This window comes from Tyto alba, unplaced genomic scaffold, assembly GCF_018691265.1.
Source record: "Tyto alba isolate M040663 unplaced genomic scaffold, T.alba_DEE_v4.0 Super-Scaffold_2, whole genome shotgun sequence".
Classification (NCBI taxonomy): domain Eukaryota; kingdom Metazoa; phylum Chordata; class Aves; order Strigiformes; family Tytonidae; genus Tyto; species Tyto alba.
The window spans coordinates 955657-967389 of record NW_024881282.1 but is presented as its reverse complement, the minus strand read 5'-3'; the positions used below and the strand labels follow the sequence as shown (position 1 = coordinate 967389).

General features: G+C 48.6%; 1 protein-coding gene across 1 annotated transcript; it reads right to left on the bottom strand.

The window, feature by feature from the left end:
• Positions 1-5666: 5666 nt before the first annotated feature.
• Positions 5667-9962, bottom strand: LOC104361108 (olfactory receptor 52K2-like). The gene is made up of 2 exons (XM_032999384.1): positions 9933-9962; positions 5667-7046 (listed from the first exon to the last, which is right to left on the bottom strand). The coding sequence occupies exon 2, from the start codon at positions 7027-7029 to the stop codon at positions 6079-6081; it is 951 nt and encodes a 316-aa protein (XP_032855275.1). The 5' UTR covers positions 7030-7046; positions 9933-9962; the 3' UTR covers positions 5667-6078.
• Positions 9963-11733: the final 1771 nt, after the last annotated feature.

Sequence of the window (11733 nt, the reverse complement as noted above, 5' to 3'; positions counted from 1 at the left end):
GGTGGTCACTGCAGGAGCCTGAGTGAGGAGAGCCCAGGCACCCAAGGACAGCCATAGCCTGGGCCACGCCAAAGGTCCATCCAGCCTCAGCTCCTGTATCCAGCATCAAAAGCAGACCCTTAGGGAAGAGCACGAGGAAGGACAAATACCACAACACCTTTCCCAAGTGCCGCCCCATCTTCCAACCATGCGAAGCTCAGGGACTCCTTGCGCTGGATGCAGTTTCTCCATTTGTAGTAACCCCACGCCAGAAACCCATCGAGTCTCTTTTGTGCAAAATTTTAGCCTCCACACTGTCTTTTAGCAAGGAGTTTCACAACATAGTGGACCTTTTGTGAACTAACCCCTTCCTTTTCCTGTGAGCCTGACATTTGTTAAGGTTTGATGTCCCATAGTTCCTATATCAAAACAAGCAGAGAAGAGTTAGCCCAGTCCCTGTCCTTTCTCCACATGCCACCATGAGATGTGGAAGTAAGTAAACTTCAGATGATGGAAGTTTTATTCCAGACCTTCAGGAGAATTTTTTCACTCCTCTGTCAGGACTGACTATTTGATTTCCCATCTTCGTCTCCCATTTGTCTTGCTCTGTACCTAGAAAGATGGAGCTGAAAAGGACCTTCGGTATCACAGTGTCATCTGTTGCTTTAGAAGCAACAGCTTACCTTACTCAGGGAAACTGGTAGTCACCATCCCAGGATATTTTGCTTTCATGCATCTGCTGGGAGACAGCTCCAACCCTCCAGCCTGCTCCAACAGCTGGGAATTATCTCTACTTTCCTCTCTCAGTGTGTTCCTGTCCAGTTTCTATCACCTCTGAAGTTAAATCTGATTACACTTTTCCCTCCCTGGCATTTGCACCCCAGCATGTCTATAAAGCCACTCAACCCAGCCTGACATTTGCTGAACAGATGAGTCTCTGCTCCTTTGTCCCCTTCACAAGACCAGAGCTCTGCTCCCTGTTGCACAAGCAGTTTTCCTATTTACACCTTCCCTTAAGGTGCCTTTCTTGGCCATGCCTGGTTGGAGTCACACAGACGAGGTCTCGCGAAGGAGTCTTGGATGATGCACAACAGTTTGCCCAAGAACAGTCTTTGAAGAGCTCCACTTCATGTGTGGTTCCAATACTCCCACGCTTTTGAAGTCCATTTGCCCACATCACTTTCACCTCTCCTACTCAGGAAAGAGAGGCATTGGGCTTTCTGCTTCCAGGGATGCAACCCATCTTTCAGCCAAAATAATTACTCTTTTCCAGCAGTACCTTGCAGGCAGAGTGTGACATGTCCAGAAAGCAACACATTATCAAGGGTAGATCTCCCCTGGCAAATCTGCTTGCTTGCTTGCTTGCTTTTTATTTATAAAACACATTAGCAGATAAAAGTGTCTGAGCAAATCACACTCAGAATTGCTTGCTCAATGGACACCAACAGGTAGGATGAATGTGAAGGGCAGGGGCAAAGGACTGAGCTGGAGGTCTGCAGACTGAAGTGCATTGTGGTGGGCACTTTAGAGAAAACAATAGCAAACTAGAGGGAGTTCAGAAATAAGGATGCAGCTAAGCTGGAGAGCTGAGGGGACTGGTTCACCTGGGGAATGGTCTTGAGAAAAGCCTTTAAAGGCTACGGTGAAGTGGAAGGCAATAATCTGTCCTACACATCTTCTGAAAGCACATGTCAAGTGTTTAGAACCTAGAAAGAGTAGGAGAAATTCAGTCTAGGCTTAAAGAACATTTCTGTGATGTAAAAGGTCTTAATGAATATAGAACTGTATTGCCCATGGAGTCTGATGCTGTTTTTGCAGAAGACCAAGAAGGACAAAATCTGTTAAGGATGACCCTGGTACAGCCACCTTGTATTGGCAAGGGTGCCAGGTCAGATCAGGTTTTGTTCACATCTGTTCTGTGAGACTTCTGGAGCTCCATGGAGTGACCACAGGAACACCTTCAGAAACAAAACAAGCATGTCCCCTCCCCACTCCCCCACCCGTCTGTTCCCGTTCCTGAGAGCAAGCAAACAGAATGGAGGAGAATATAAGCTACACGCCTGCAGATAAAGTTTACCCTTAAATTTATGTAGTTGTAAAGCCAGCTCCCCGCGATCACAATGTGCAAGGTGGTCTGAGACTTTTCCGTTGCAAGAAGGCAAGGTTGACTAAGAATTTTTTCCAGAATCCAGGCTGCAGGTAGAGAATGTAGTCAAGAAGTATGGGACTGGAGAGGCTCATGGTTTTTTTCCAGACTATTTTTATCTATCTATCTATCTATCTATCTATCTATCTATCTATCTATCTATCTATCTATCTATCTATCTATCTATCTATCTATCTATCTATCTATCTATCTATCTATCTATCTATCTATCTATCTATCTATCTATCTATCTATCTATCTACCTACCTACCTATCTATTTAGTTTTAAATAGATCTATTTTTTTAATTTTATAAAGAAAAGACTGCAGCAGCAAATCCTCTTGTACTACTTCTATTTAAGATCCTTAAACTGATGGATGACCTACCTGGCTTGCTGCTGCATATTTGTCAGGATAAACCAGCTCACCCAGCTGTACCCAGCTCACCCAGTCGCTGCAGGAGTGATGCAGCCAGCCCTGCTTCCACCACATCTGTCTCCTGCTTCTCTGACCCAGCAGCTTTTAGTGGTGGAAGCACTTACAAGTTTGCTGAGAGGAATCCCTGGTGTGTCTGTCTCATGGCTCAAGAAATGAGTCCACACACATGCACATGTGCAGCTGACTCACTTATTTACTGACTCATCTCCTAATTCAGTTTGTTTAATTGAGAAAATATTGTTGCCAATCCCCTGTAGTGCTTATAACCCTTTCAGTGTGTTGAACTTTTCTCCATCCTTTGACCCTGCAGCCTTCCAAACACAGGTCCCTTGTCATTTCCAGCTCCCTCTTTTTGGGATGCTGAATCTTTCCAGATGAGGTCTGGGTCTCCTTCCATGGTCTGTGTGACCATGAGATGGAGCTCCTGGCTGTCTCCATCCTGTCAGAGGCTGCATGTCAGGGGAGGGATGGCCTGGCCCACACTTGTGTTTTGCATCCTCTAAGACGACAGCAGAAAGAGCACAATTAGATATAAACCATGTGGCAGACCAATTCTGGACATTTTGACTTAATTGAGACTAATTTTGTCTAAATCTCATTCTTCTGAAAAGCTGGGGTTTGCCGTTGAAACCCACCCTGAGCAAAGAGGGCTGACAGTGGGCGGCGAAAGGGCTGCTGAGAGCAGTGATGTGCTTCCCTGAAGGGGGGTGAGAAGAGCTGCACCAAGGCTGGCTGGGTGTCCCCAGGGAAGGGGAAGGTTGGGTGGTACCGGGAGCAGTGCGTCCTCCCTGGGAAGCACCAGTCAGTGGCGGTGGAGGCAGAACCTTGTGCTGGGTTTGTGTGGCAGAGTTTTGGTAGCAGGGGAGAGGGTTAGAGAGTTGGCCCCTGTGAGAAGCTTCTCGAAGCTCCCCTGGCTCCAAGTTGGACCCGCCTCCGGCCAGGGCTGAGGCAATTAGTGACAGTGGCTGTGCCTCTGCAAAATGTATTTAAGAAGAGGAACTCGAGAGAGGATTGGGACTTGTGAGGAAGTATTACAAGAAGGACACCTATGTGAACACTGAGGTGAGGGGAAGGAAGCAGAAACCCTCCCTGTATCCTGTGGGGACATGTCAGGGTCACCCCCCCTGCCACCCATGGACGTCACCGGTGGATCAGATGCCGACCTGAAGCCTGTGGAGGAGCCCACACCAGGACAGGCAGCTGCACTTAAGGGAGGCCGGGACTCTGAGGGGAGAATCAGCCCCCGCTGCTGTGGTTCGGCGCTGGGAGGGCTGCAATACACAGGGGGACCCACGGCAGAGCAGCTCGGGAACGGCTACGGCCCGTGGGGAGGACTCACTGCGGAGAAGGTTCATGGAGGACTGTCTGCAGTGAGAGGGGAGCCCTGTGGAGCAGGGGAGGGATGGGCAGCATTCACCCCCATCCCGAGAAGGAAGATGCAGTGAGCTGGCTGTAACCCCCATCCCCTGCCCCTGCGCTGCTGGGGGAGGAGGGGAAGAGACTGGGAGCAGCGCTGAGCCTGGGAAGAACAGAGGGGTGGGAGAAGGTTTTTTGGATGTGGTGGTGCTTCTCACAGTCCCCACCTTGTCTGTTAAGTGTTGTCTTTGTTAGCATTTGAATTAAAGTGATAGGTTTTTTTCTTTGCTAATGAGTCTGTCTTTTACCCCTACTGGGTGAGCCTCCCCTCCCTGTCCTTATCACAATTGCTGAGCCTTTATTGCTTTATTTTCTCCTTCCCAGCGCTGTGAGGGAAGTGGGGAGTGAACGGCTGCGTGGTGCTCAGTTGCCCTTTGGGATCAAACTACGGCACACTGTTACTGGGGAATAAATCTGCTGCCTGGCAGGCTCCAGGCACTGCACCTAGCATGGACACCTTCCAGCCCCATCTTAGACCAGGACTACAAGATTTGGGTTGGAAGGGTCTGGTCTCCAAGACAGGCGGGAGGATCTGTGCTGTGTTTCAGTTGTTGGGCATTGTGCACATTGTACTGTTGCTGAGGGGGTGGTGGTGGGGGGATACGACTGTGCCTAGTCCAGAAGGCACCCAAAGGCAGCAGTGTCAGGAGGCACTGGAAGAATTGAGTTTGTACCCACCAGCTTGGGTTTGGTGGTCACCACAGCTCTTTGTAATTCTGCCCTTGCCCCTCTAGCTCAGTGCGGGATACATGCAGGACCTTGGCCTTCCCTTAGAGACCAGACCCAGGGAATTCCTGTGCCCTGATTTCCATGGGGTGAGGGCACAAGGAGAGCTGGGATGGTAAATCAGTATGTGGTGTTAGGAGATGAGTTTTCATCATAGATAAAAGCAGGTACAGGTTTGCTGAGGAGAACAAGAAGACCTTAGTCCCTGGTCTCTGCTCTCCTACTTTAATCCACACTCTTGTTCCTTGGCTCCAGTGCTCAGCTGTGACCCTCCTACAACAGCCCTGCAGGCTTTTTTTTTTTTTTAGTTTATGTTCCCATCCTTTGCATAAACAAAGGAGACTCGTGCAATTGCACTCTCCAGCTGCTCTAAGCACTCCATTGCAAACAGCTCCCGCTCCCCCTGACACAACACTGCACCTGAGTGTTAATTCAGGGGAAGGAGTGATGTGTTGCCCCCGTGCAGAATTACATGGTCTCCAAAGAGGAGAGCCACCACTAAAGTGCCAAAATCACCTGAGTAGGATCTCACAGGAGTTCAGAGGCAAGTGAAGGTTTATGAAAAATTGGAACTTCACAAAATTCCATTACAGGTGCTTATATGCTTAGGGAAGAGACACAATGACAGAGAAAGTTAGGGAGTCTCATTAAAATATTGGGAAAAATTTTGTAGAATAACATTTTGTGGCTGATGCTGTCTTGGTGTTTCTAATAAGAAAGGAACAGAACCTTATGTGACACTGTAGGGTTTGAGTGTGACTTGTAGACCCTGTTCTCTGGTTTCTTGTGATTGCTGAAAATGCTTCAGTAAGGTTTCAGGACAGGGCTGGGGGGAAAACAAGATCATTTTGGGCCAACATCTGGATGAATGTGTGTGTAAATGTGGATACACCCCCCCCCCCCCCCCCCCAAAACACACTCTCACCGCATAGCCAGATTGGCAGCTGCTATAAACTAGTAAGTGAATAAATGGAGAGTTACAGACTGGGTGAAAAAGGTATGTGGGGAGGATGAATCCATGAACAGACTTTCATTTCCAAAGTGGTAACAAGTCTTTTTTCAAGAGCTGAGATGAAGAGGGGAGTCATGAGGTGATACAGATCCGAGGAGGAACAAAGACACAGATACAGTTTGACACGATTACATTTCCATTCTAAACAGGAATGTAGAATTCATTTTCTAAAAATAATGTTTCACCAGTCAAATTTTCCACAGTGCCTCCAGCTTTCAGGGCTTGGCCAAGACGATGAAGGGATCATCCCGTTTTTCCAGTAGACAGCTTTTTAAGCTTTTTCTTTGCTCCCCGAACACGCTGCTGTTGTTCCCCGGTCCGAACCCTATTCCTTGCCACCTGGCACTAGCGATGGGCTGGGGTCAGGACCTGGGCTGGCTCCCTTTCTGACAGAGCAGGCTCAGCACCCGCTCCCGGATCGACTCCGTCTTCATCCCGTAGATGAGCGGGTTGAGCGTGGGAGGCACCAGCACGTAGAGGTCGGCCATCAGGATGTGGATGTGTGCGGGGATGCTCTGGCCCCAGCGCTGAGTGTAGAAGGAGAAGAGCGCAGGCACATAGAAGAGCAGGATGACGCCGATGTGGGAGCCACAGGTGCCGAAGGACTTCAGCCGAGCCTCTCTGGAGGAGAGGCCTATGACCTCCCTCAGGATCAGCACGTAGGAGACGGCGATGAGGATGGAGTCTGAGCCCACCACGGCGGTGGCAGCCGTGAGCCCGTAGATGCTGTTGGGCCGGGTGTCCCCACAGGCCAGCTTCACCACCGACATGTGCTCGCAGTAGGAGTGGTGAATGACACGGGGGCCGCAGTAGGACAGAGCAGTCAGCATGCAAATCCCAGGGGTGACGATGGTGATGCCACGCACCGCGGAAGCCAAGCCCAGCTTGGCGATGGTGGGGCCAGTCAGGATGGCAGAGTAGTGCAAGGGCTTGCAGATGGCCAGGTACCGGTCGAAGGCCATGGTGAGCAGGACCCCTGACTCCACCATGGAGAAGCTGTGGATGAAGAACATCTGGGCCACACAGCCCTCAAAGTCGATCTCGTGGAATCGGAACCAGAAGATGCTCAGGAGCTTGGGCATGGTGGAAGTGGTGATCACGAGGTCAGTGGCAGCCAGCATGGAGACGAAGTAAAACATGGGCAGGTGTAGGCTTGTCTCCATCCTAATCACTAGGAGGAGTGTGATGTTCCCCAGCACTGCCATGAAGTACATGGCGCAGAATGGGAAGGCAATCCAGAACTGAACATCCTCCAGCCCAGGGATGCCTGCCAGGATGAAGGGCAAGGGACTGGAGTGATTTGGGTAGGACATGAGGCACCGTTGCAGAGCTGGAAGGGAAGATGCAGACAGGGAGAGGAATGAGCTGTAGCAAGGACTGCTGCGGACTCCAGCCACAAGCAAATACCCCTGTTTGTCTTAGGCACACAGACCTGGACTCGATGATCCTTACGGATCCTTTCCAACTCGAGATATTCTACGATATGATTTGTATCCTCCTGCCTCTTATCCAGGTACACTCAGTCCCATCATTGGCAAGATGCAAACTCACATGGTCTTAGCCCGAACATTTGGGAGTTATTTTACCTCTCCTCCAACCCTGGGCTGTCCTCTGGCTGTTGTCTCCACCCCTCCCCTCCATAGTTTGGGAGTTACAAACTAGAAGTCGAGTATATATAGTTGCCATCAGGACAAATATCTAATATGGGAGAAGGGGGAATATCCAGAATACTTTGAGGATGTAGCTCAGCAGGACTCTGCTCACCCCCACACCTCTGCAGGTGGAAACCATATCTCCTTCTGGGCTGGTGTGTCCCATCTGATCCCCATCTTGAGGAACTGCAGCAGATGTATATTTACAACATCAGTGTTTGTTGCCCAGAGCATTTTTGTTGTCAGAGCTGATGCCCGTGGGAGCAGCCACTGACCCCGTTCATCCCCCAGCTGCATGTCCTGCTTCAGGGCAGCACAGCCAGCTGCTGGAGCCCAAATCCAAACCACCCTGCCAGGATCCCTCTCTGAATGGGCAACCCACCCACGGGGTCCCTGTCTCCTGACTGAGGAAAGTAAACCAGTGTCATGACCAAAACTGGCCAGAGCCTGCAGTGCTGGTCCCCTCCAGCACTAACCCTCCCACAGTGGTGAACCTCTTTACCCCCCAGCCCTTGGCAAAAGAAAAGTGCTGTGAATCGTCCCCCTTTTATAGGGAAAACAGAGGCGTGGAAGGGTTAAATTAGCCTGCCTGCTGTCAGTATGGGAATTAGATGCAAGTTTCTCAGGCACTTGCACCCTCTGTTTTCCCCAACATACCAAAGGGCCAGACTTCATCTCCTTGGCTTTCCAGATATTTGACTTCCTTGACCCCTAAATAGTTTCATTTCTCCTCCAAATTGCTTTGAGTCGTTCGCGTGACACAAACGAAAAGGCATTTCAGCCTGCTTCTAGCCACTGCTGTTTGCAATGTAAGGCCAAATACTGCAAAGCCAATATTGTAAAAATGCTGCCAAGACAATGTTATTTATAATAGTTTATTGCAAAGAGGACTCTGTTTGCAGTGTAGTCAGCTACCTTGGCTATAAATTCAAGGAGGCAGAGCCACAGCTGGCACAAGCCAGTGCTGCAGGAAATGTGTCTCGTGCCAGAATTATTTATCTGGAAAAGGCAAACACATCTGAGATCCTGTAATTCTCTGCTTGGAAAAAAGCAGATACTCCCTCCCTCCTCTCTGTCAAAGATAATTGATCTACAAATCCTGTGTACTGTGCTGGTCAGTGTTACCTGTACTTCATCTTGTAGAATAAAGCTATCCAGATTATTAAATAATGCTATGCAACAAGCGTCAGACCCAGTTTTTACTGGTTTCTTTTCATGTATGCTCAGAGGGCTGTGCCAGCAGGGTCTGATTTCTTGGGTACGCACAGACACATGAAATACCGAGGAAACCAGCCCTTTAGCTCAGTCTCTCCGACCAGCCCATTCGGGTCATGCAAAGACGCTGTTCCCTGCGGCACTTCTGTTTCATCCACGTTACACCCGACCCTCCTCCGCACGTCATTCGTCCTCCTGGCGTGCCCTGCTGCCACGGTGCTGGCGTACCGGCAGCCAAAGGTACCCCCGGACCCTGACCCCACACACGGGAACAGGCGCCTCGCGCCACGTCCCAGCCCCGCACAGAGCATCGCACCCGGAGCAGCTCTTCCTTCACCTCCCCGACCCCCACCCAGCCTCGCACAGGCCTCTCGCTTCTGCCACCGGCCCCCAGGGACACGCAAAATTGCCATTTTGGCTATTTTTTGAGTTGTACGTGCAACAGCAGCACTCTCGGACGCGTCGCTGCTCAAGCGGCGCAGCGCTTTCAGGCCCGTTGGCACACTTCTGAGCATTTTCTTTGTGCTTCATTGGCACAAAAAGCTGCTAGAGTTTGATTTTGCGCTATTAAGTAGTTCAGTAACTTGTGAAGCGACAAGTTTTGTTCACTGCAGTAGGGAAAATCCAGATTTTTCTATAAATGGGGGACATCACCAGGAACCTTGACCTAGCTTGCTGTACCCCAGTAGATTTGTTGCACACTTATTGTACTTTAAACAGTGAAACGGATTAAAACGCCCTTAGAAAATGAGTTGCTCAGTAGTAACGGAGTGCAAAAGGAGTTGAAATATTTAATTGCTGGCATACTGGAAAAGCTTCCCTGACTTTGTAAGGAGGGGATAGATCCTGGTACTTGAAGTTGAGATTTTAACTCTTTCCTCACTCATTTTTGTCAGCTCTGCCTCTCTGCTGCTAAGCAATAGTAATTAAATTTACAAGATTTTATACAGTTAACATTTTGTGCCATTTTCAGACATTGTAAATCTACCAGCCATGCAGTCTGAGCCTATGAAAAACATATAGCCAACTCCTTTTGCACCCACATGCTGATCTGACCGTGCTAACAGCCACCCAGCACTCCCGATCAGCGCACAGGCTGTCATGAAACAAAGATCCTTTGAATTTGGGGTTTTAAGAAACCTAGAGCAATCACACAGTCCATATGCCTTCCCCAGGAGAAGATCAAAAGTAATCTCTGATAGATACATGCACAACCTGATCTCCCTTTTCAGAAAGTCGATACTTTCCCCAAATCGCTCATTTCACAGCACTTTTCTAGTATCAAGCCTGTACCTCTCTGGAACTCGTGACTTTTGTCCTTTCCATAAGGGAGAAGAACAAATTATTACCTTCCTCGTGGTGTTTGCCATCCTCTTCAGGTTTGCACAAGCAAAAAGGACAGGACTAGAGCTATGATGGGGTAATTGCAGGTCTTCACAGATGACCGGGTTAGCAGATGTTACACCTACGCATCTACAGCTTGTTTAAAGTTGATTTAACCAAGCAACAGTTTGCAGCCAAATAATTAGCATAGCTGTAATTAACCTATGCAAGGAAGCAAACTGAGGTTGCAGGTGTATTACTGGCAGTTCTCTACCACAATACTCACGTAATGTGAGGTATTTAGAAGTAATCTCATTAATTCAATAAGAGACAAAGACCACTTAGATGTATTGCCGTATCTGCATATCAGCTTCTCTGGATAGGTTGTTTTATATTCCACCTCAGTTTGGCTAAAATTTGAAATTGGATCAGATCTTGACACTATGCCTAAAAATACTGACATAATACCCGATTAAATGAAAAAAACCCCATCTACCCAGCTCACCTGAATGATTTGGATGTGACCCTGGCTGTACCTACATCACCTTCAAATACTCTTTCTCTCTCACACAACCAAGCAATCCCTCAACCTGTCAAAAGGACATGCATGGAAATATTTATATGCCTTAAGGAACCCAATCACCCTAATCACTCACTGCTGGGACCTCAGAGACACTAAACATCACAGAGGAGAAACTGCTGCATGGGAATAACCAGGAATAGCAACACTTTGTAAACAAATTTACTCCCCTTTCCCACTGCATGGGTTATGTCTGTCTCAGCATTAAGCAGTGCCAAACAGTTCTTTGGTCCACAAAGGAGGAATTTTATCTCTGGGTGGGCAAATATTCCTCTGGGCATGATTAGCTGTTCTCCTGGTACACACGCAACTGTGCACGTGTCCTTCAGGCTTAATTCTGTTGGTGTAAAATTTTTTTTCTGTTTGGACCCGGTGGCTCTGTGCTCCTGGGGCACAGGACAGCAGCCTGGATTCTTAGGGCTGTATTTTAATGTCACCTTTCCTCTGTGGATCTTGAAGCATCCATGAACTTTAGTGAATGCTTCATAAATGAGTGCTGATCTTTTGGACCTAATTTAGTTATTCCCTGTCTTTGCAGTCTCTGAGGCTGGAGGTCATGTATGAACCAGCGACGATCAGCACGGTATTTCAGGAGAGGTGAGTGGGGAAGGAGGGCAGGAAACCATTCAGATAATCCCCACAGCTGTGATCAATGGCAATTTTTTAGCTGTTTCAGTCTGGCAACTACAAACATGACACAAACAGCAATGACTTACGGGTTTGCTGGCCCCTTGGGCTACTGGTCCTTCAAAAGAGAGTTACCAAAACCAGTAGAAATTTGCAGAGACTGGAGAGGACGAGGAGATTAAGGAACCTGGGCTTCTGCTGGCATTTTGGCTACAAAGACAGCACAGCTGGTGATGCTCTTGGAAGGAGGTGACACACGCCAGGGCAGGGACAGCCCTGAGGGGCCGTGGGAGATCCAAACTGAGGCAGAGGAGAATGAATAAGGACCAAGGAGCAGCAGAAGGAAACCACCACGCACTGATCCAGACCTCCAGCACCACCGTTGTCCCACAAAGTGTCCGGGAGGGCAGGAGTGCAATGTGTGGGGATGACACAGGGAGCTGAGACTGGGACAGGGGAGAAGAGATGTTGCAGTGATGAAAAGTCAGGGGAAGGAGGAGGAATGGTATTTCCCTAAATGTGTTTTATATTATTTTTAAAATTATTTTTTCCTCAATACATGAATTTAATTATCAAAATCTCATGTTAATTTGTTGTAAAATAAATTAAGTAAAAATCCC

Excerpts from the sequence above, each read along its gene's own strand:
- LOC104361108 (XM_032999384.1), bottom strand. The coding sequence starts at position 7,029 with ATGTCCTACCCAAATCACTCCAGTCCCTTGCCCTTCATCCTGGCAGGC.